The sequence below is a fragment of the Thunnus maccoyii genome, chromosome 22 (assembly GCF_910596095.1).
Source record: "Thunnus maccoyii chromosome 22, fThuMac1.1, whole genome shotgun sequence".
Classification (NCBI taxonomy): domain Eukaryota; kingdom Metazoa; phylum Chordata; class Actinopteri; order Scombriformes; family Scombridae; genus Thunnus; species Thunnus maccoyii.
This window is the reverse complement of record NC_056554.1, coordinates 13096747-13120847: the sequence shown is the minus strand read 5'-3', so window position 1 is coordinate 13120847 and position 24101 is coordinate 13096747. Positions and strand designations below refer to the sequence as shown.

General features: G+C 42.2%; 1 protein-coding gene across 1 annotated transcript in view; it reads right to left on the bottom strand.

Annotated features, from left to right (window-relative positions):
* Positions 1–1931: 1931 nt before the first annotated feature.
* si:ch73-335l21.1 (insulin receptor substrate 1-B) overlaps positions 1932–24101 on the bottom strand; it is a 47658-nt gene continuing 25488 nt past the window's right edge. The window contains exon 4 of the mRNA XM_042401088.1: positions 1932–2089. Coding sequence (XP_042257022.1) covers positions 2082–2089 — 8 coding nt within the window. The 3' untranslated portion in view covers positions 1932–2081. The remainder of the gene's footprint in view (positions 2090–24101) is intronic.

The following is a 24101-nucleotide window of genomic DNA, read 5'->3' as shown; positions in this document are numbered from 1 at the left end:
TCTTGAGGTGCTGTCGGAGAGGAGAACAGCGTAGTCTTTTTTGTTGTTGTTGTTGTTGGTGTTGTAGTTGCGTTTTGGCACTGACGGCCCTGTGACCATCACTGTGAGTCCTCCATTACCGGCAAAGTGAAACAGTCCAAAACTCCTCCGATTAGGGCCGCGGCTGTCAGTCAAGTCATCTGATAGCTCATCATCACACCGAACAAACATAAACACATTATTTTATGAGAACTGTACAGCCAAAAAGAGACAAAAATAGACACAAAAATAGACTTGATATATTCTGCTAGGACAGCCCTATTAGTGCTAGCTGCTAAGAAGGGGGCAGAGAGACAGACAGACAAATAGGACAGACAGGCACTTAAGTGCTGATGCATAGCGGAGATTAAAATAAGAGCCTATAGACAGAGAGGAGGGAGGAGATACAGAGACGGAAACAGACAGTCCTAAATGAGGATTAGGGGGCAAAGCACTTTCAACTCAACCAGTCTTAAAATGAAAAAGTGTAAAAACTGTCTTCTCAAAATGTTTTGTACCTTAATATATAAAATAACTGATAACAAATTAGCATTTTCATTAATTATTTAATCCTGACTGAATTGAAATAAGACCTGACCCCCTTTCCTCTGCTAAAAGCAGCGTGCTGACTGCCACAAAGCTAGCATTAGTATGGCTATTGATAGGGTCTCTATCCACATCTGTGTGTACCGTATGTTATTTAGCATCCTGAGATGAAGGGGGATTACGTGAGACACAAGTGTCTGGAGCTAATAGCACTAATGGGATTGCTTGGCTCTATATCAGGGGTCTCACCCTAAGCTGTAGTCAGCAGGATGGTGAATTTACGCCCTGGCGCAATGCTAATATGTTAATCTGACCTAGCTGGTTTTAGCTAGTAGGCAAGCTAAGCTGTATCCCCTGCTACAAGTGCCTTTAGTTTCAAGCCTGTGTGTTTAATACTTTCGGTGTATGGCTCTATTAAACGGTGGTGGAAAAAAGTTAAGAGAAGGAGAAAAAGGGGGGAGGGGGGGGGAGGGACTGACAGAAAAGATGCGGCGTAAGTTATAATGAGCAGAAAGCTAACAGCAGCTATGCTTATATTTCTCACAGTAGACAGGAAGGCCAGCAGATTGCTAGTACCATTATCATTATTAATGTTAGCAGAAATGCCGCGTACATGTCATATCGGATTTATTGAGATTACCAGATTACGACTTAAAAATACTGTTCACGTCAACATCCGAGTAATAATTGTGACTGGGAAATTCTGATTTTTCTGAATGCTCCAAAATATCCAAAACCAATACGGACGCCCCAAAAGTCATAATTAAGCCCAAATTTAATGGATATAGTCGTATATTGACCATGAACAGTATTTTTAACCCTCACATGACCAGCTCTGTAATCTGAGCTGGATGTTTGTACGTCGTAAACATTACACACGGCAATATTTCCGTTTGCTATGCCATCCATACAACGTGAACGCGGCAAAAGCTCACACCAGTGCTATCCACTTATATTTTCTGCTGCCATTTTTGTAACTACATCAAATCAAGAAAGAAAAAAAAAACAAAACCCAAAGCTTCATTTAGTCGAGGCTAAGTTGAAGATGGCTACAATCTGAAAATGAGGCACTTTTTGAGCAGGTATATAGTTCTATATATTTTCTTTTTCATACACTAAATACTCAGCCACCATTGTATTCTTTATGATTTGAGTGTTTCTCTTTTTCTCTTCTTTTTTTATTTTTTTGTACCCTTCTCTGATTGGCTTTCACTCAGGGAATGAGAGCAGCAAATAGCTTTTCAAGAATGTCATTTGGCACACATCCCTGTTAGTTTTCACAACCAACAAGATGAAACAAAAAAGAAAAAACAACTTTCTCCATCAAGTTTCTGTCAAAGTGCTTCGGGGCTTCGGGTGGGGGGGGGGGGGGGGGGGGGGGGAGGGAGGCGGTGGGGGTGGGGCGTGTCCTATCCAGCTGCTCTCCCAACATGATTGGTTGTCACAGGACGAACAGGCAAAGCTTTGAAGCTCTCTGAGTGGTACCAGATTGTTTCCCCAAGGACGATGCACTGACATCAGCACTCTGGAAGAAAAGAGAGAAAGAGGAAGTGGTTTGGTTAGATGCAGCATAAACAATAACTCAGATATGAAGATATGAAGGAGAAATAAATGTTATGACATGTATATACAGTGTCGCTTGCTTATCAGGTTAATTATAATATTTAATGTAGGATATCAGTGTCTGCTTATCGGCTCGGGAACATAGTGACCCTAAAACGAACAAAAGCAATACACAATACGGCCAAACAGGCTGGAAAAAGACTCCCAGATTCAGACAGGAAGACAGTGATAAAAGGAACAGCGCAGAAGGAGAAAGTAAGGATACCTACTGCTGCAGGCACAAAGTCAAGTGTGTGTGCGTGTGTGTGTGTGTGTCGGCACAAGAGAGAAGAGACATCCCAAAAACATGTTTTTTTAGGATCTCTGCTCACAGCTTTTTCTGGCAATTTCAGTGCCTCACAACACAACGTACAGCCCTATAGCATGAGGAAAATGTCACTACCGCGCTGATTCACAATGTCGAGTCCCTACAACACATACGTGTCTTTCAAGGCCTTGTTTTCGCACTGCTGATAGGATTAGCAGGAATGCAGACTTGATGATAATTCTGCTCCAGAGTGGAGCGAGCGGAACAATACACCGACGGTTGATTTATTCTACATGATATCAGCCTGATAATAGTCTGACCCTGACACAGTCCTGACATAATGTTTTCCCCCCTTCTCTAAAACACGCTCTGTGATGTTCACCTATAGGCTGACAGAGCGCTCCTCTAGACGCAGAAATGATGTTTTTAGAGCGGGCGGTCCTTCTCACCCACCTATGTACGTCACTGGGGTTGTGAAAGACGACAAGCGATGATTGGCGCTATGCTACGTCTCTCGGGGCAAGTCGTGGCAAGAATTTATGACTCTCTGATCTTCTAATCTGACGGAGTGACGATCTCGTAAGGAAAAAATATTGTGTATTAAAAGCTCTGGCAACCAAAGACATTGCGTCAAAATTTAAAACCAAATTCTCATAATGTGAACGCTGCTACAAACCAGCCTACTGCTTTGAACACGTGTAATTTGTCATCCTGTTTTTCCATGCTGTATTTCTGTAATTTTGCTATACACACAACATCTATTCCATCCTGGAAGAGGGATCCCTCCTCTGTTGCTCTTTCTGAGGTTTCTTCCATTTTTTCCTCGTTAAAGATGTTTTTCGGGGAGTTTTCCCGCTTTTCTGAAACAAGGGTCTAAGGATAGAGGATGTTATATTGCTGTATAGACTGTAAAGCCACCTCGAGGCAAATTTATGATTTGTCATATCAGGCTATCCAAATAAAATTGACATGACTTGACTTGAAAACGGCATGAAATGCTGCAGAATACACGGACTGAGGGCGTCTTTGTGCAAAATGTGACATGCCTCAAAACTGATATGACACAAACTGACACGAACTGTGACCAAGATTTTATTAAACCCGTCTCGCGCGGTGCGATATGCAATGAACCTGCAAAATTGCTGTCATCACACAGTAAGTTGGGGCTCTTTAAATCAGTGACAGTCTTGCGCTAACTATTCAGATCAGGATATTATTGATTATAACATATTACGAGTGGAAAAAAGTATGTTACAAATGTTTCGGTGAAAGAATGAATACTAGGTGGCTACTACACATTTATTAGTCCGTGCCCTTTTAACACGGTTACTTTCTGTTAAGTGATGACGATGACTCACACTAAAGGCACTCACGCTGCCGTCAGCCAAAACAACAAATGCACAAAGCCAGTGAAGAGAACAGGCTCGGAGAGAGTTCCCTGCTGTCTCATTCCCTAAAATTTCCCAGCACTGCTTGACTCTCTAATTGCACGAGGGTACTCTATATTTACGCCCCTCCCTCTCTCTCCAGTTTGTCTTCTTCCTGGTGCAGTGAGCTATATTTAGTGCCCCCCCACCTCACCCCACCCCCACCCTCCACCCCCCTCAGCACAGACGGTGCCCGCCAGCCGGCCAAGCCATGACGGCCCTAAAGCAGGAGCAGAGCGGAGAGGAGCGCTGTGGTGCGGAGCAGCTCCCTCATTCAGCCGGGCCAGCCAGCTCAAAAACAGCAACACAAACAATCAAGCCAGCCAACCAAAGGGACCGGAGGAGACAGGCTGGACACGCACTGGTGCACTGCCACGGACACACACATGCAAACTCACATGAAGCCGGGTGCGCACAAAGGCACACAGAGGAAGACACTATGATTATGCAGATAATGATGACCTTTCTCCAAACACAGACATGCTAAATTATACACAGAAACATACTAAACATTTGTCCGCTGCCTGATGTTAATGCACTGACTCACATGCTCTCTCTCTCTCTCTCTCTCTCTCTCTCATATGCAACTACACAGAATATGTATCCTCTCCTGGCTACTTTAATCAGATATTTCCTTCCCCATCTATCTGTCTAACCTCCCCTTGGTGGTTTGTCTATTGATCTCATTCGTTCCCTTGCATCGTTTCTCCGTGTTGTGGGCTAATCGATGTAATAATGACCACGGTGGCGATAGTGTGAGTGTATGTGTGTGTCCCTTCCCCTTTTCTCTCTCAGACTGTTTAAATCAAGAGGTTAGACAGGGCTATCTGCCTCCGCAGTCCGTGTCTAGCCAATGACTGTTCTCTAGCCGCCTGTGTGTGTGTGTGTGTGTGTGTAATTAGGAGAGTCTGGGTCTATGTGATGTCTCAATCGAGGGCTGCCTAAAATTGAAAGCCACCCTGTTCTCTGGTCGTAAATCGAGTGTGTCAGTCTGTCATTTTCATGCCGCCCCGCTCCCACAAGACACGGAGCCGGTCTGAGCAACGTGATGTGAGTCACTGAGTCCACTGGTCACTCAGTCAGCTTGGGTTAAATCTTTTTTTTTATTTTTTTATTTTAAAGGAAAGTCAGCAGACCTGCAGTAGAGTTATCAGACTTCCTCATATGGTTGTAATAAATGAAAACAGAAGCTGGAGAAAAGACAAAAAAACGACACTAAACAGCAGAAAAACATCATTACTGTTGGAAATCACCGAGCGCCAACTTGCACGGCGACGACAGCAGGGAGCGATGGTATGTTCTACGTACTTCACATGGGAAAAAAAAAAAAAATGAATGAGAATCACTGGAAATCCCCATGTCTTTTATCACTAGCTCATCTTTTTTTTTTTTTTTTTTTTTTTACAAGCGTCTCATAAGTCCCCGGGGGCAGAAAATATCTTACTTCTTCTTGGATACGTCAATCTTTGATTTGCATTCAAGCAAATAATTGTGTGGTTCGTGCGGTTCAATCGCCATGTCAGCAAACATCCACCCTGCAGAGGTGTCTTTATGCAAGATACCAAAATTCCTTCTAACTGCAAGAGTGCTTCTCTGTGACCTTTGACCTACACCCTGAGGGAAGCAAAGAACTTTCTTTTTCTCTGGAGATCATAAAAGAATTATAACGATGTGAAAATCCCAACGATCCCACTCGAACAGTTTTTTCCACAATGGCAGCAATTTTTCATGCCAGCAGCTTTAGCTCCTGTGATCCTCCAGCGCTGTTATTATACTTGATTCCATTAAATCATCTATCCTGCGAGCGGGTATGAGGTAGAACAGCGCAACATGAGCCGGGATTCGGCGTCGAGACAGCTGCAGATACGGGGAATGAACACTGGCAGACTGAGCCAGCGGGATAGCTCCTGTGTCACCTCATTTAATTTCTTCCAATGACGCCAGAAAGTCTGTCAGTTGCGAAGATATAATGTTCAGTCTGACCACAGTGTATGTGTCTGATTTCACAGCACTTATTTGTTAGTCATGTATCTGGCACATCTGCGGAAGAAAATTCGGTTAAAGCCGCGCTCCACCCGAAATCTATGAGTATCAAGCATTTGCCTCCTGTGGGCTTCAAAGGTTGCTGTAAAGAGTTGGTAAATTGCTTCTTTGTGGAGGGCGGCAGCTGTAGTCAGCTTAAGATTCACAAACCGTTCCAATGGTGACTCAGTTTCGCGGTGAAACAAGAGCATCAAAACATCCAATGGAAACTTATAAAACTGCATAATCCCCCATTTCTGCATGCGCGTCTTGCTTCAAACGAGTCTGATAAATATACTATTGCCATTTCAATAATCACTTTTAAGCTTCTTGAGCAAACATATGCTTTCATTTGCGTACGAATCATCTCCTTCTCTTACCGACTCTCATTGGTTGGGCCGGCTCAAGCCAAGCTGACTCATTGGCCAACAGGAAAGTAAAGGGTTCAGTATGCTTGAGGCGAACTAGGTCGTCCAATGACATATAAAGGGAGAAGCCTTTATAACTTTTTCCCGAAAACTGTGTGAGGGTGAGGGGATTTTAGATGCTGTTAGACAAACCTATAGTTCCTTTGCTCTGGTTCAGATCAGTGGATGAGTTGGTACACTTGTAGCGTTTTCCCGTCAAATTCAAGCCAACCAAAATGCATCACTACAAGCCACATGAGCTCGTTCACTCAGTTCACATCTCTGTGAAACATTATCATGTCCGTGTGGAATTAAAAAGAAAGATTTAGGAACAATTGAGCAGTGTGCGGATACATCTTACAGCTCTTTTGTGTACAGATCAGCCCTAAAGAAATCACATCAAGAGGTAAAATGAACAAGAGACCGATTCAACCGGATGAAACAAGGCAGGTTTGAAAACGTCTTTAGAAGCAGGAATTCCAACATGCGGGAAACAACTCGTGCTAACCGGAGAGTCTGAGAGACTGAGCGTGATATTTGAAAAACTTGGTCACCGTTAGAATCCACCGTAAACCTCATGACCTCATGAAAAACATTTTTAAACTACAGGAGGTGAGTATTTGATCAGATGATAGACTTTGGGTGAACAACTGCAAGGAAACATCAAGGACTCAGTGAGAATGAATTTCGTTGGATGAATCCATTCATAACAGGTTGAGTGGAAAAAAAAAAAAAAAAATGAAGGACAACACAGAAAAAAATATTTCTGCATAAATACATTATCCGTGAATAACATCCAACAGAGAATTCAAACTCATGTGTATCATATTTAATCTGCTTTATGAGCTTAGAAAAGCCGACAGCGAGAACGCTTGTTTTGATTGAAGATCTGAAGGTCTCTGGTTCATTTCTGGTCGTTTCCTCAGACTAGATTGACCGTAATAATGTGATGATGAATGCTAATCGGCAGTACAGTATACTCACATGTATTTATGTAGCCCTGTGCCACTGTAAGCCTTCTCACACACTGAATAGCCTTGGATAATACAAAGACTGAGTACATAAAGGTCCAAACCACTTTATGGACATTTTCTGAGACGTCTTCAACCTGAAGTTCAAACATCTGCTTAACTAGCGAGATAAGAGTTAATAAGGTGCAATAATCAGTCACAAATACACAATATTATCATATAAAAACGTATGTTTCTTTGACTCTCTACACTTAGTCAATGAAAGCGTTAACATTTTTTTTACACACAGTATGCAGCACAGGCCAGAGAAGGCCGGTGTTTCCAAGGAAAAGTCTTCTGGGACACTGGAAGCCTTTTATGTTCGCAGAAACACCAGCAGCAGTTTGTTTGGAGTACATACAAGAGGAACTGGCTGGAGGGTGAACATCGATCATCACCAAGGCCGAGCACATCAACAGAAAACACTCCAAAGAAGAAGCTGTCACAGTAACGCCAACATGGCTCGATAGACGAGTGATTTCTGTTAAGTCACAGTACATAAACACATCCGCTTTAATAATATTACGGAAAAATTAGGGTGATAACTGGCTAACTTAACGGCACAACAACATACGGCAATGCTATCAATCATCTGACAGGCTTTTTATTGTTTTAAACGGCTGCATTACGAGAACAGTGAACGCAGCACATTTTCTCTTATGTTCAGCGGTAAATTTCCAAACACTATTCTATGCAGTTGGCAGAGGAGAGCAGGTTCGTGTGAGGTGGAAAGACGAGTGTGTGTGTGTGTGTGTGTGTGTGTGTGTGTGCGCTTATTGCACTTTCACACATACTCTACGCTGCCTTTAACCCTGCCGCTGTCAATCACAGTCGCAGCAGTTATGCAGCAAGCTATTTATCCAGGTGTGTGTGCATATATGAGTGTATAGGAGTCTGTGGGGGTGTGCTGTCGGAAAAAAAAAAAAAAAAACACGTGGATTGTGGATACTTACACACACACACACAGATGAAAGTACATGCAAACACCAGAGAGTAGTGACAAGGTGTTATGAAATCTCAAGAGAGAGAGAGAGCGAGAGAGAGAGGTGGAGAAAGTGTGTGAAAGGCAAGAAAATATGACACATTAAAAAGGTTTCACTCATTAAAGTTGTCATTTCAGTCTGTCAGAATTTTTTTTAAGTGATTGTATAGTGATTAAAGTGTAAAAAAAAAAAAAAAAAGACAAGAGGCTCCAGGCTGGTTTTATTATGCAGCCACACAGTGGGAGCGACGGAGTGGGTGTGTTACGGCACACAGAGGAGATGGAATGTGTGGGGACAGGAAGAGACAGACAGAGACAGAGCGGCAGTGCTGAGTGGGGGAAAACGGAGGGAAAAAACCACATTTGTGGGGAGAACCGCGTTCGCTGCCTCGCGTGCAGCTTCACATCCGAGTATTTTTAGATCATCCTTGAGCAAAATCTCAACGTCCACTTTGCATTCGTTACCCTGTCAGGATCCTGAGCCCGGCCTTTACATACTTGACATTCATCAGATCGTAAAAAAAAAAAAACACACAAGACTGTGACATTTGCATTTTTTTTTTTAAATATAAAGAGAGGCAGATAGCAGTGTTGAAGAGTTAGCTGAACCCTATGTTGGTCTCTGTGTGCAGGCATGTGTGCGTGTGTGTGCGCGTGCACCTGGAAGCTTTTGAAAACGTTCCCAATCTTGCAGCGGGGCGGTTCACAGAGCGTCATAGACTTTAGAGCAAAGTTCAAACCACTGTGCTGCCTGTAAGTGTAGATACGACACTTGATATTAGAGCTATTTTGATAACTCTATTATCTTTTAAGTCATTTATTTGTTTTACGGCGTTGTTAACTGCATATTTTTTGCGCTTTGGACTGTTGGTCGGACCAAACAAGACATCTGAATGTGCCGGAAAAATTGTGATAAGCTGTTAATAATCTGCAAATTGATAATGATGACATTACTTGGCTGCGGATCTACTTTTTATATCCCTGTGTTTCCGTATAGCGGCAGTTAATCCCAAAATAGCGGCAGTATCATATAAAACTGCAATCAGGTTTATAGGAACAACAAACATTTCCTTAGTCAGTGCCATGTATTTTAAACTCAGTCATCGCCTTAACTACAGAAGATAAGAGGAGAATTGTTTTTAAAGTGCCAATAAAAACTTTAAATTTTCTCCAAATAGCTCATGCTGCAAAAACATTATGTCTTTCATAGTCAAGTGATTCCACTGCTGGTCCGAAAGCCAAATATCCACCGCAGGGAGAGAAGATATATTTTCATTTGAACTACTTAAAAACATCTTCTGCAAAAGTTCCACTCTGTTGGAGCAGAAAACGTTTAGAGGTTGTAAATATAGCGTTTAAAATGTGGGTGTCCTTGTGTAACAGAAACTGGCCACTGGACTGAAATGTGACATGGGACGTCCTGTCCCTGGACAGGACACACAGAGCTAAAGCCAATGGGAGTAAAGGGTTTTGGGGATGTTATCTCATTCACTCTCTCTCTCTGTCTCTCTCTCTCTCTCTCTCTCTCTCTCACACACACACATTCTCATTGTTTGCTGACTCAGACCACCGATTTCTCTCTGTCTCTGTCTGTGTGTGTGTGTGTGTGTGTGTGTGTGTGTGTGTGTGTGTGTGTGTGTGTGTGCCGTGTCGCTCCACCAGTTCTTCCACTTTCCGCCAATGTGGATGGCCCTCCTAAACACAAACACACACACACACACACACAGGGGCAGTGTCTTGAGTGAAATGATATATAGAGTGATAGCACAAGCAGGTGGGGTCTCCACTTCTAAGTAAGGCTTTTCCCAGAATGCCAGTGACCGGCTCGCTCCGGCTCTCTGACGTGGACGGACAAACGAAATGAAACACAAGACGCTGTTGCACCATCTTTAAGAAAGGAAAGGCAGCTGAGCGAAGGAGCTGCTGTTGAGACTTTTTCTTTTTTCTTTTTTTTTTTTGTCTTGCTTCACTGTTTCATATCAGTGTGATTTCACTAACAGTCAGTAGGATAATTATTTACTTTTGTCATTAACATGTCGTTACTTTCAGGAAACTTGTCTGATCTTGTGATAGTTGTAGATGTGACGGTAAACTTTCAGTTCAAGCGTGACAAAGAGCTAAATAAGTCATTTGGCGAGATGGAGGTGTTACCCAGATGGTTCAACTGCAACAGAGTTTTCTAGGATTGAAATGTAATATGTTAAATGCTAAATCAGGCAAGGCAATATGGTTGAAATCAATATGACTAATAAAAATACTTTTTCTGATGTATTGCATCCAACAAAACAACAGGGGAGAAAAAACATTGACTAATTTTGTTCTTATCTATGTGTTTGCACCAAAAGTTGATATACAATACAGTTCATTACTCCACATATGTTCAGACAGAAGGTTACGTAACATTTTGCCCTGATTCACATGGATTTGACTGCTGATCTGATTCATTCTGTCATTTCTCTCTATTCTCTCTCTTTTCCCTCTCGTCTCTGTACGTTTAAAGCCTCGGGATACGCGCGTTTTTTTTTGTTTTGTCGCTCAAGTTGAAACTTGCGCCGTCTCCTTTTGTATGAGATCGCACCTAAAATTCTCATTGCATCCTGTCTGAACACGGTGGAACATTATCATCCGTTTGGAGTCGTGTTTCCGTCCACACGTTGAATGTAAGTCTCCTTTTAGCTCCGTTTTGGTCTCCACCGACTCCAGAGGTGAAATATCTGGCTCTTTAGCTGCTAAATGCTCCACTATGTTCACCAACAGCAACCAGCTGTGCTGTGTTTGCCATGTTGGTGCTGAGCAGGGCGTGGGTACAGTTGGTTTTTAGAGCTTTTTCTCAGAAAACAGCTGCCTGCTGTGGCCAAAAAAGAACCCTATGAGAGCAGTGAGAGTAAACCAAAACAGTTAAGCTGCAGCTGGACAGCTAAACAATGAGGTAAAAATTCACCATAAAGCTCCGTAAAGCCGAGGGGGAGCTGCAGACTCCGGTGATAATTCTCTGTAGGTTCATCACTACAAGCAACGTCTCTCACATTACAGACATGTCATTTGATACGTTGTTATTATGGAAAATATTGATTATAGCCGCTTAAAAACAAAAAAAACAAAACAAAGACTGATTGCCAGGAAGAGAGTGAATCATAAATGTGTTCCTCATTTACCTAATAAACTAAATTCATGCTAAGCTGTTTCACTGTCTCTGAATGTTTTGCCGAGTCAGAGGGTACACAGAACAATTGACAAACCTTTGGATCGTTACAAAGACGAGGGGGGCTGACAGTGTGGAATCTGGATTGCATTTGGAAATCGCGTCCCGTGTGTTTAGAGGCCGGTGCCAATCTGTGTTTCACAGTGCCTCTGTGCGTGTGTCCACGTGCCAGCTCCTGGCCTCTGCTCCAGTCTGATGATGAATTGTGTAATTATTAATAGAGACACCCCTGACCCCTTACAACGCCAACACACCACGCAGAGGCCGTACCATATTAAGTTACTACATGTTGCTTTATTAAGGCCGGAGCAGCTATGTGTTTTGGGGGAATAACCAGGGGTGTAATTGTATATCAGTATGTGTGCAAACACTGTAAGTGAGTGATAGACTGTGCAGGCATGCATATGAGCGTAGGTGAGACTGAGTGTTTGAAGTTGCATGCCTATAAACCTGTGTGTGTGTGTGTGTGTGTCTGACTGTGGGTAGACAGCCAGACTTGGCCAACATGCACCACAAATATTTATCTACGAACCTTCTGGAGGCTCCGTTAGCGACGCTTCTCGCCTTCTCCTCGTCTCCACAGGAAGAAAAAATTACCTAAAAGAATTCTCTCCTTCTACTCTGCATCTCCGTCTGGTTTCAGCCTCCTCGCTCCACTTCTATAACTCCTCTGTCCGCTGCCTCGTACATTTAGCATGAAGTTTGCCTACAAATATAAGACTTTTTGCAGCCTGAAACTATCTGGACAGTGACCTTTTCTATTATTTTATCTTCACTCCAGCAAATTGGATTTGACACAGCATGAGGTGAAGTGCTGATCCTCACCTTTAAGGCTCCACTTGTCGATATATATAGTTTTATATTTACAATAAATCTAATTTCTGCGTGTAAGGTGAAAAGGGTCACTCGTAGACATCACAAGTAGAGCTCTGCAGCTCTACATGTAGCATGCTAAAGACGCTCATATTTTTCTCAGGAGTTGTTGGAGACCAAAAAAAAAAAAAAAAAAGAACTCAAAGGAGAGTAAATATTGGACTTTAATTTGTCCTGTGGCCACGGACACGACTCCAAATAAATGTTAATGTTGCTCTATGTGTGCTGGATGTGTAAATAGAGGAAAGTGTTAGCTAACACATTAGCAATAACACATTATAAGGTGATATTATGTCAGGGCAGGGGTGTGACTCTCAGTTTGTTTTGGAGTTCTTCTGCACCTGTCAAAATATATTACATTAATTTAGTTTTAAGGGTGTTTTTACACATCCAGCACTCACCAATGAGGATGTAAACACCCTCATTAAAACTTTCAGATCCAACATGCAGGAGTAAAGAACCAAAGACAACGAAAAAATGTGTCAGCATCATTTAATAATTGGACATAAGACAATTTTGCAAGTGTTGCTTAACTAAAAATGATTATATTTTCAAATGGGTGCTGTATAGATTTAGATTTTTGGATATGTTTCCACTGTGTAGTCTGTTAGAATGAACATCAAGGCTGCTTTAGTTGTTGTCAAAGTTGCATTGATGTAGCTTTGTATAAAAGTATGCTAGCTTGGTGTTTACTGTGACTAAAGCAACCCAAGCAAGTTTCAAGAGTCTGATATTTGATTGTTATATTGTTGCACCATAGTTAGCTGTGATGTTAAGCTAAAACATGCTAAACCAGTGATATGGTCCTTTAAGTCCTGCTCTGTATGCGTGGTGGTTGGTTGTCTGACAACGTCGGACGTGAATGGAGACGGCAGAAAAACGTCAGAAAAAAACGGACAGAGCGTCTTAAATGAAGACACGGATGCAAGTGTCAGATGGCACAATAACAGGACACGCCGGTCGTGTGTGTAATGTATGAGTCAGTGGACCGCAAGCCATTGGGAAATGAGTATGTGCGTGTGTTTATGTGTGTGTGGAGTGGAGCTGGGCAGCGAGGCGACAGTTGTGGCCGGCTTGGGTCATGGCTGCACAACTATATTACTGTAGCCAGTGACTGGACAAGAAACACACACACACACACACACACACACACACACACACACACACATACACACACACACAGACATAAAGAAGACATCAAGTGGTATTTTTCACTGTACACTCCTTCTCACATGTGCATCAAGTAAAATCCTTGTGGACACACAGTCCCCACGTCATGTAAATGAGCAGCATGATGACGCATGGCCTTCACAGCACATCGTGTGTGTGTGTGTGTATGTGTGTATGTGTGTGTGTGTGTGAGGCCATGTGTTGTTTTGGACAGGAGGTGATGATTCATATTCAGATTCTGCTGGACTCCAAAAAGCCTTCAGCTCTACAATCTACCGTATCAGCTCCCAGCGGAAAGGAACACGCTGTCACCACCTCGCTCGGACATGGCGAGCAGACACACATGCTGGTGACGACTGCACACAAATACAATCTACAACGGGGCACATGTTCACAAGGAAAAAAAAAAAACCTCATACATGCAACATTACTCATGTCACGTTTCTTTCAGCTCCTCCGGACGACAACTGGTCATGAATACAAACAATTTCATTAATGGAAAATGAAATTCATCAGAAACGTAAGAAGCAAACAGTGAGTGTGCGTGCACATATAGCGTGCTCCACCTCTCAATCATCCCTTGCTCATCCACTTTTCCTAACAGCCTCCTGACCCTCCGTCTCTTCGACATGCAATTTCTACTTGTTTGTTCTTCACCAGGTATGACTAATGAGTAAACAGGGGAGTTGTGCGCCTTTCATTTCCTCTCCCGTCCTGATTCGAGGCTTTTAATGCTCTGGTTAGGTGCTGTGACGCCTGAAGCGCAGAAGAACATTGTGTTAATGGTTGTGGAGAGAAGCGGTGATGGTGGTGATGATGGTGGTGGTGATGGTGGTGGTGGGGGGTATAATTGTAGATTCCAGAGATGGTCCCCGTCTGGTCAATAGTGGGATGATGAGCGGGAAGAAAGGGAGCGTCACGTTCCCGTCAAACATGAAAAGACACGCGCGACCATATAAGACACACAGCTAGAAGCACATAAACGTCTTGAGTCTACACTGCAGGCGAAAACACGCTGACTGTCAAACACACCTGAAACATTGTGGATACAGCTTACAGTTTAAATGCAAGTGTTGATAAAAAAATACGAGCACAAGTGCAGACATTCACAGCCACAAACCTTCAGGAGTCTGACCGACACGGTGCCAGTTTGTGCCGGACGGGCGTGGTTTCCGCATCATTTGAATTTGGCACAGAAAGAGGCACATGGCAAATGCCGCCGCGAGTGGCAAGACAACAAATCCTGCCAAACATGGAGTAAAGCTTGGCTTAGTTTCCAAATGAAAATGCACTTTCTTTGCCAACACCTGCAAAGTTGACGCAGCATGAAATTCAAATTTGGCCTTGATGATGATGAAATATAACAGCTGACAGTGTTTTAATATACTTTATATGTTGCCCTGACTAATATATGGTTGTTGTACACATCTCTATAAAACTCATCTTCACTAGGGAGTGTTAACGCAGGTTCGGACGCACTACCTGACAGTGTTTGATTATCCGCTGATCAGGGTTCAATGTTAATCTCTGCTTCTAGCCCTCAGCGCAGTTTTCTCTGCCTCTCCGCCTACAGCGTGACACTAAAATAAAGTGCACACATGCATCACAACTGAACAGTGATCGTAGTGTAATGCGTAAGACCACAGCTCACTCCATGATTAACTCCTGTTAAGTGTTAAACTCTTTCTATTCTAATATATTAATATACTGGATGTGTTACAATATGTGGACATTCAATTGCTATGATTCAAAGTCAAAGTTATTTAGTAGAAAGTCTTAAAAACAACTGTAAACTGAAATCCAGATCTTGGATTTTGTCTATATTATTGCATTTTTCTGCATATCTAAAAAAATAAACCAAGCTACAAGGCCAGCAAATAACAGTTACTTTCATTGTCAACAAATCTGTGAATTCTTTTACATTTTTGCATCAGTTATTATGTCTAAAAAAAAAGACAGACTGTGTGAAAAACAGTAACCATGGTTTCCCAGAGCTCAGGTCATATCTACAAACTGTCAGAGCGCGTTGCAGAGCTATGCTAGCAGCTCTATGACGCTGTACTTAGCCACTAGCTAAATGCTAGCATCAGCACAGTAAAGCTAACATGCCGATGTTTAGCAGGTCATTTTCACTATGTTCACCATCTTAGGTGAACACTTAGCTAACACAACATGCAGCTGGGGCTGACAGGGATGTCATGACTTTCACATGTCAGAATACTGCACACATTTTGCAAAAAAGTTTGACCTGAACATGAATGTCTGAACTGAATTTCGTGGCGATCCTTGCAATAGGTTGAGACCTTTTGCTAAAAACAAAACAACCTCGTGGTGACGCTAGAGGAAAAGTCAATATTTTCAAAGTCAGTAGGCTTCATCCTCTGGGGAACATGAATGTACAGTATGTAGAAAATTTATGGAAATCCATCCAATGGCGATTCTGGACCAAAGAGATGGATGACCGACACGCCGTGCCGCTAATGTAGCCAAAAAAACAGCGATGCAAAAAAAAATTCACATTTGCTGGAAGCTGGAAGCGGAAAATATTTGGCATTTTGTTTGATAAATGACAAATAATTAATCTCTTATCACAAGCATTGTTGATTAATTCTTTCTTGTCAGTCGACAAGAGAGAATTAATCAACAACATGTGCTCACACGTAACTGCCTCTGCCACACACAAACACACACACACACACACACACATCCTGTGCCCCACAGCAATTTGGGCAATTTAATAAAGAAAAAAGCCTGCAGAGCACAGGAAGCTGTTAGCTCTATCGCTGAGGCCCGGCTACGGTGCTGACGCCGAGGTGACGTGGAGGTGAGGCAGCACTCTAAAGGTTAACGACCGTTCTCCGGCCAATAATGGCAGCAGTGAGCAAACATCTCTGCTCCTTCATTTGATCTGCACTGATGAGTTACATAAGCCCGGTTGAGGGACTGTTTGTTCTCTCTCTCTCAATCACCTTATAGAAGATTTCAACAATCTTGTCTAAGTGGAGTCTTCGGCGTGTGGAGGGGGGGGGGGTGGGTGTAGCATGCGTAGACAGGCGGGAGAGTGATTGACAGATGAAGTGTGTTTGTATGTGTGTGTTAGGGGAACAAGTCAGGGGTAAATCTAAAACTCTCCGTCCTCATGTCCAAATTGGAAAATGTTCTGTTTCTCTGAGATGAAATCAGATTCTTGATTCTTGGTCAATTTGGCTTCTCGATCATAATGAGCCGCCTGCTAAAAGTCTGGCAGCCTGCAGAGTACATGGACCCTGGTCGATGTGTCAGGATTAGGTAACTGAGATGTAGACTGTGTGTGTGTTTTGCCTATAGTTTCCCTCTAGGCAGTCACAGTTGAGCAATCGTTATGAAGTTGAAAGGTGGCCCCACTGGTCCCATGATCTTTAGTTCATTGTTTCTAATTTGAAACACCCGATTTCCAAACTCAACTTCCAGACCCTGTGTGGCAGGACCAGCTTGCATTTTCACTTCTTGCTTTATACTTTACAAATCTTATTTCATTTCACGTCTGCGTTTAAAGAGGAAATGCATCTTATTACTGCTGTCAAAAACTCAAAACCCTCGGCTTGTCTGACCTTTAACTATCATGACAGATAATTATGAAAACTTACTTTTGCTTTTACTTTAGTTAAAAACTCATTTTAAATGGATTTATTCATCACTCCTGTTGGTTGTTATTTTAAAAAAAAATGTCACTTTTGTTTTTTAAAATCACAATCTGAAAGAGTGCAAGAGCTGCAAATTATGAACAATGTCATCTTAACAAATTTTAAGAGGCTTACGTTTTGCCAGCTTAAATTACAACTGTCACTGGCCATTTTAATCTGTAGCTGGTTAACGTTAATCAACAGCAAGTTAAGCTCTGTTGTTTGGCTACTGTCGGCTGTCTGCAAGCTGTTTTGTTTACACAAAGCCATAAACTGTTAAAATGATTGAAAGATAAGTTTTATATTAGTATTTGAAAAGAGTAAGTGTAGACTGAAGTGACTAAATGTGCTCGGTAGCTGTCAAATGTCAGTTTTAGGCGTATAATAACAGTTTAAACACCTTAAAGCTCTGAATCTTTAACACTGAAGCTTACAGAGCTGTTAACACCAAACTGTACAACCGGACTATGTAGCTGTTATCATTGAATACAGTTTAACACCATTTCTGATAACTGATTAATGTTTTAGCCGCTACAGAGGCCTGATTAGCTTTAGATTCTCTTCTCGGGACTACGTGGGCACGTTCACACACATCTCACACGCTCTCCTGTTGCACCTGTTATTGACGCAGTTATCTTATTATTACAAATGATGCCACATATAATAGGTCATCCTAGATAACACTTTTACAACTGCCCTGCAATAACTTTTATGATGTTGTTGACTGAACTTTGTGGTCGTTTAGGAGGCTGCGTCACTGTTGAGCTGAATTGCATTCAAGTGTGACATGTTTCCAATATTTTGTCTACCCTCATCAATATAAATGGGGTGGATATATATATTATTATTATTATTATTATATACAGTCTATAGTGTCAACTTCTGTTTTGAGAAACTTATTTTGAGTCATTAACATTAAATAAAGTGATTTATGATCTAATGTACGCAGTAAAGCAGTCATTGGAAGCCGTAAACATTATAATAGATGAGACAGACGAACCAAAAAAGTACCGTAACTTCATCATTTTCAGGAAATTTGTGAAATTTTTTTGGAATGAAAAACAAAAAAGGAAAGAAAAGTAAGAGTATATATAAAAGTGTTCGCCTTTCTTTGCTTCACTGCAAACCTGCTTCCTACTAAAGAGGTAAGCAGTTGCTCAAAAACTAGTGTAGTGTCTGAAATGTTTTAATTGGGCACAATTCAAACAGTCCAGTCAGATCAAGGCTTCACCAGCGAAGCCAGAGTGGTTAAAAAAAAAAGAGAACGGATTTTATGGCGACTCCTCTGAGAATACCTTGACCCCTTTGCAGGAGTCTTAACTGGATTCCCACCCTCTTGTCACCGTCAGCACTTCAGCTGACCCCGAGATCAACTCTGACCCTCTCTCATCCCCCTGAACCTCGTCCACCTGATCCATCCGGGTTCGGCATAGCTCGAGATGTAACACGCTCCCCTCCGCACACATGCATGCAAATATGTACACGAACCACCTAAACAAACAATACTACACCCAGACAGAAGTACACACACACACACACTCGCATACTAGGTCTCCATGTGAGAGGTGGCTCATTAGTAGACGGTAATCAGCTTAGTGCTCTCCAACGCCCACCGGCGCTAAGCTCTTTACAGACAAACCCAGTTAGAGAAGTAGCAGCTGAGCGATGCCACGGTCCCGAATCTGACGAGACACACACACAGTCGGACGCACACAGATCATGATGGAGACATGGGGAGAAACGCTGTTGCGGTTGTTGACAACAAGACAATCACCTGAGACGGAGCAGAGAAGTGTGTGTGTGTGCGTGTGAGGAAATTTATATGTGAGACGGAGACAGACGGTGAGACTGGGGAACAAATACGGAGTGAGAAGAACACAAAAAAACTCAAATAAAGCAAAAAAGAGAAGCTCCTGGGAGAGAGTGTGAGGAGGGAGGAGGGAGAAAAAAAAAAAAAAGCGAACAAATAAGAAGGAGTGTGTGAAAGGAGGGAAACAGTCCCTCCTCCTCCTCCTCCTCCTCCTCCTCCTCCTCCTCCTGTGCACTCAGTAACCCCAGTGGGTTGGTGGGTGGCTGCTCCGTTCTTTTAGGCAGCGCCCAACACTCCCCGGGCCCGGCATACATCCCATATCACAGCGCACAATCAACGCTCTGTAGCCAGGATCACACTTGTACAGGGAGCTGGCATGCCGCCATGCAAACACACACACACACACACACACACACACACACACACACAAATACACACACAGGCATGCACATATATAGACAGAAACACACAGAGGATATATAAAGGAACATACAAGTTGATGTAACAGTAACCTGAAAAACCCTCAAAGTAGGGCAGCAACTAACAAGTATGTCAATTATCTTAAACTGCTTTTTATTAGCTGATTATATCTTAGTCTGTAACATGTCAGAAAATAGTGCCCTAACAATTTTGCAAATTGCTTGTTTTTAAGAAAAACAGCAAAAATCCCCCAAATATTTAATATACAATCATATAAAAAAAGAGACAAGCAGCAAAACTTCACAATTGAGCAGCTGAAAGCAGAGAATGTCGGACATTTTTGCTCTATTACAGTAAACGCCTCTTAATAGAGCCTCTTGTCAGAATTGTTCAATAGTTTTCTGTTGATTATAAGTAATTAATTAATGGTTGAATCTTAAAGGAACGGTTCGATATGTTGGGGAAACACTCTTAATCGCTTCCTTGCTGAAAATTAGACGAGAAGATCGATACCTCACTCGCTATCAGTCCGTTCGATGTGTAGCTGGAGCCAGCAGCCTGTTAGCTTAGCTTAGCATACGGAAGGGGAAACAGCTAGCAAAACCTGCCTACCAGCATGTGTAAACTCACTAATTAACACACTATATCTTGTTAGTATAATCTGCACAAAAACATGTGAAAAAGTAGTAAAAATAAGTGCCGGACTATTTCTACAACTCCTCCGATTTACTGGACATGAGAGTTGTATCAGTCTTGTCATTGAACTCTGGGCGAGAAAGCAAATAAACGTATTTCCAAAAGTGTTGAACTATTCCTTTAAGCTCTACTAATGCAGCGACGCATGAACAAGTTGACGATAATCAAGCGTTCAAACTAAGACAGGTACACATATGTGCATACAAAGTACACATTATGCGTTACGGTAATGAGAGTTGGACATAAACAGACTGTGCTTCAGCAGGCGCCTCACCTTAACTTTTGAGGGCAAGGCGCCGACTAAAAAACATGTTTGGCAATGATTTCAGACATACCCTTTTAAGTTATCTGAAATCTTTCCTCTGATCTAACTAAATCAAATCATGTACTGTGTATTATATCTGATGGATGACCTCGGCGCGCAGTGACCTCACAACAGGAGCCGCATTCATTCATTCGAGGCACAAACACTTCGTACACAAACAGCGCTCACACGAGCGGCTGAAAGCTCCTTAATCTGCGGAACATGATTATGAAAAAGGAGAAAAAGAAAAGCGTAGCGTGAAAATACAAAACAAAAACAAAAAAGAAAGAGAGCAAACAAAAAGTCTAACGGGGCAACAAAAAGAAAAGAGAGAAAAGACAGGAAGAGGAAGGGAAGAAAGAGAGGCTTCGAGGCATGGCGGGGCACTGCGGCTTTGTTCAAAACAGAATGGATGTGTGTGTGTGTGTGTGTGTGTGTGTGTGTTAGTGTGTGTGTGTGTGGGGTTGTAGTCGAGTAGGCCATTAGTTGAGGAGCTTTTGGCTGATCCCTGCTTCCTGCGAGATGATTGGCTTGGATGATCTGTCTCGGCTTTTCCTATTAAGAGCAACACAGCCCCGAGACTTGTGTGTAGGTGTGTGTGCACTTAAACCAAAAAACTCCCCCCAAAAAAACCAAAAAAAAAACAAGACCTTTACGTAACTAAAGAGCTCTGAATTGAAAGGCTAGCACGCACAGGTGTGGTAAAGGCTTTTCTGTCACATCCGATGATGAGTTCAATGGTGAAAGTCCTCAAAGCACCCACACACACACACGCACACACACAAATACACACATTAGTCTGTCCAGCGGCGCCTCTTTGACTGACCAAGCTGCCAATACAATTCATTCCCCTGCCGCTGTGTTCTTGTGTGTGTTTGTGTGTGTGTGCCAAATGCATGTGAATAAGGCACTACTCGTCAGTCAAAACATGACCAGAGTACTGAGCCATTAGCTGAGGTTTTACTACCTAATTACCATTCGCTTGGACGGGCAACTCACCAGAAAACACACACACGCACACACACACACACACACACATACAAAAAGGAAAAAAGGGCTGAGCTCGAGCTCCTGCCGAGGAGCCCTTGAGCAAACCGCTTCACCTCAAACGGAACAAGTCAATGCACAAGGGTGACTGAGGAGTATGTTGTTGAAACAGAGCAGCTTTTCCATGAAGAAACACACAAAATATACATTAAATCTCTCTAAGGACAGTGAAGTAGACTTACAGCTGACAGAAATAAAGAAAACATTCTCATTTCTGCTTAAAAAGATTATATAGATCTCCAATTTTGTCATTTTCTTGTCACCCTACTCACGGTTCCTTCAAGTCTATATGGGAACATGATCTCCATGTGTTGTTCAGTCTTTTGGTCTGACTGGTTTAAAATTTTCAGTGTACACAGACACTCTAGTTTTCCTCCAGATAATGTATCTTAAAATCATTGTTATCTTTGGTTTTCCTTTGTTTCCCTGCACAACATTGTATAAAAATAGCAGAGCGCATTCATTCTGACATTCGACATTCAACTGGAGGACAGTTTGCATTACGGCTGTTGCAGTGAAGGAATTTCCCCTGCGGTGATTGAGGGTGGTTCAACAGCGCGGTAAGAGGTATTAGCACCATTTCTTTCTTTTTTTTTGTGAAAATCAAGGTATGTTAGTCTGATTATATGTCGGCTGAATGAAGCGGTTGTACCTGACAAACAAGGAAAACACTTTAAACCGTGTTGTGGCAGGAAACAACGCTGGTCTACAGCCGAGTCTCCTTAAACCTGAGATTTATGAAATAGAGTCTGGCTGGAAGCGCCTTCAGATTGTATGATTGGTGGAAAACTACTTTATCTCGAACCGAGACAAAGTATTCATACAGACGTGTTTTTAACTACTGAGCATCACCCCCCAGTCAGCTCACCCCCAAGCCTGGCTCCGTTATGAGGGCTGGTTGCCAGGTTAGCTTTTTAGCCTGGATGCTAGCTACGGGAGGCTAGCAGCACGCAAGATGCCACACGCAGGATCTTCCAGAGCTGCCCCACCGGAAACCGAGCAGACAGGAGCCAATGAACACACGCATTGAAGTGTAAAACAAGAGGGGCCTAGCCTCATGAAAAAAAGAAAAGAACAACATGGCGGGTGTGGCGGTTTCTTGCCATCCACCGCGGTTGGCTTGTCATTAGCGCAGTATTGCAATGTTGCGTTTATCTCAACAGCCTTAGTTTGCATGTTGCTTTTGGAAAGTTACATGTTTTTTTTTTACTAGCTAAGGAATGTTTTTACTGCCATGGTCGACTTCTTTCATCCCTTTTGTTGAAATATGGATTACTAGCCTTGTGCAATTAAAGAAGTTTGGATCAAAAGTTGGACACGTTATAGAGGACTTGGGATCCATTGTATTCATTTTTGCAGACCTTGAAAGTCCCCTTTCCTGGAACTAACCATTGGCCCTGATACTGACTTTACTAAGAAGATGTGACTTATGAATAAAGTTTATGTCTTCATCTCATGATTCATTCAGTCACATCAGGCTGCCGACTAAAGTTTTAGTGCCATAATATTCTCTCATTTATCTCAATGAGTCCCACACAATGAGTTAGCTGTTGTACAGATTTTTCATTTGAGAAAAGGATGGATGGTATCTGATTCAGTGTCCTGAGTTTAGGAAATTGAATCAGTGTTGCAAGAGAAAAAGTCAAACGAGTGAGTGTTTATTATGTCTTGTATACTGTTTGTATTTTTATTAGTATTACAAAGATACCATTTAAAGCCATCAATCAATCAATTAGAACCCATATAATCCGCCAATTTTAGTTTTTCCACGAGAAAGCGCAGTACAAGAAATGCCAAAAGAGAAGCAGTAAACAATATTGGTACATCAAGATGAATTAGTAGTTGCTGACAGACTATTTTATTAGCGTATTAGCTTTTTATTGCTTTAATCTTCATAATACAGACTCTCACACTACTAGATTTAAGGGTTATAGGTCATAGTGCTGATTTTTAAAGCATTTTATGGGCTGCATCTTTAAACATTAGTCCTATATTTCATTGTGTTAGTGTGTTTTTGTTTATTGTTGAATTGATATCTATTTAATTTCTAGTAATGTTTTACTGTTGTATTTGCTGTATTTGTTTATTTTTCAACTATTAAATGTTCCACTTGGTCACAACTCTAATATTCAAATTTAAAGCATCGTTAAAAATGTAAAATGTTAACGTTGAAACACTCAGAGTCGTGTTCGCCACATTCCTCCCACATCTCTCCTTTCTCGGTTTTCATTTGGACGACTTCCTGACACCTTATCATCGAACTCTACCTTTGTTGAATTAACCTACATTCGCTTGACAGGAAGAGTGTTCGTCTGTGTTTACCCTTTGCTTTGAATACAGCAGGCGATAAGGAATTAATAGATACAGTGTGTGTGTGCGTGTGTGTGTGTGTGTGTGTGTACTTGTGAATGTAAGTGATACCTGTGAAGTCAAAGTTAAGATGGATGTTTATTACATTAATTCCCGGACACAAGATCTGACCCTCATTGGGTGTGTGGAATTACTGGAATTACACACACACACACACACACAGACACACACACACACACAGACACATACACACGTCACACACGCCTCGTCCTATCAGCTGATCTGTCCCTCTTCAGGCTTCATGTGACGAGTGCAAGAATGAAGC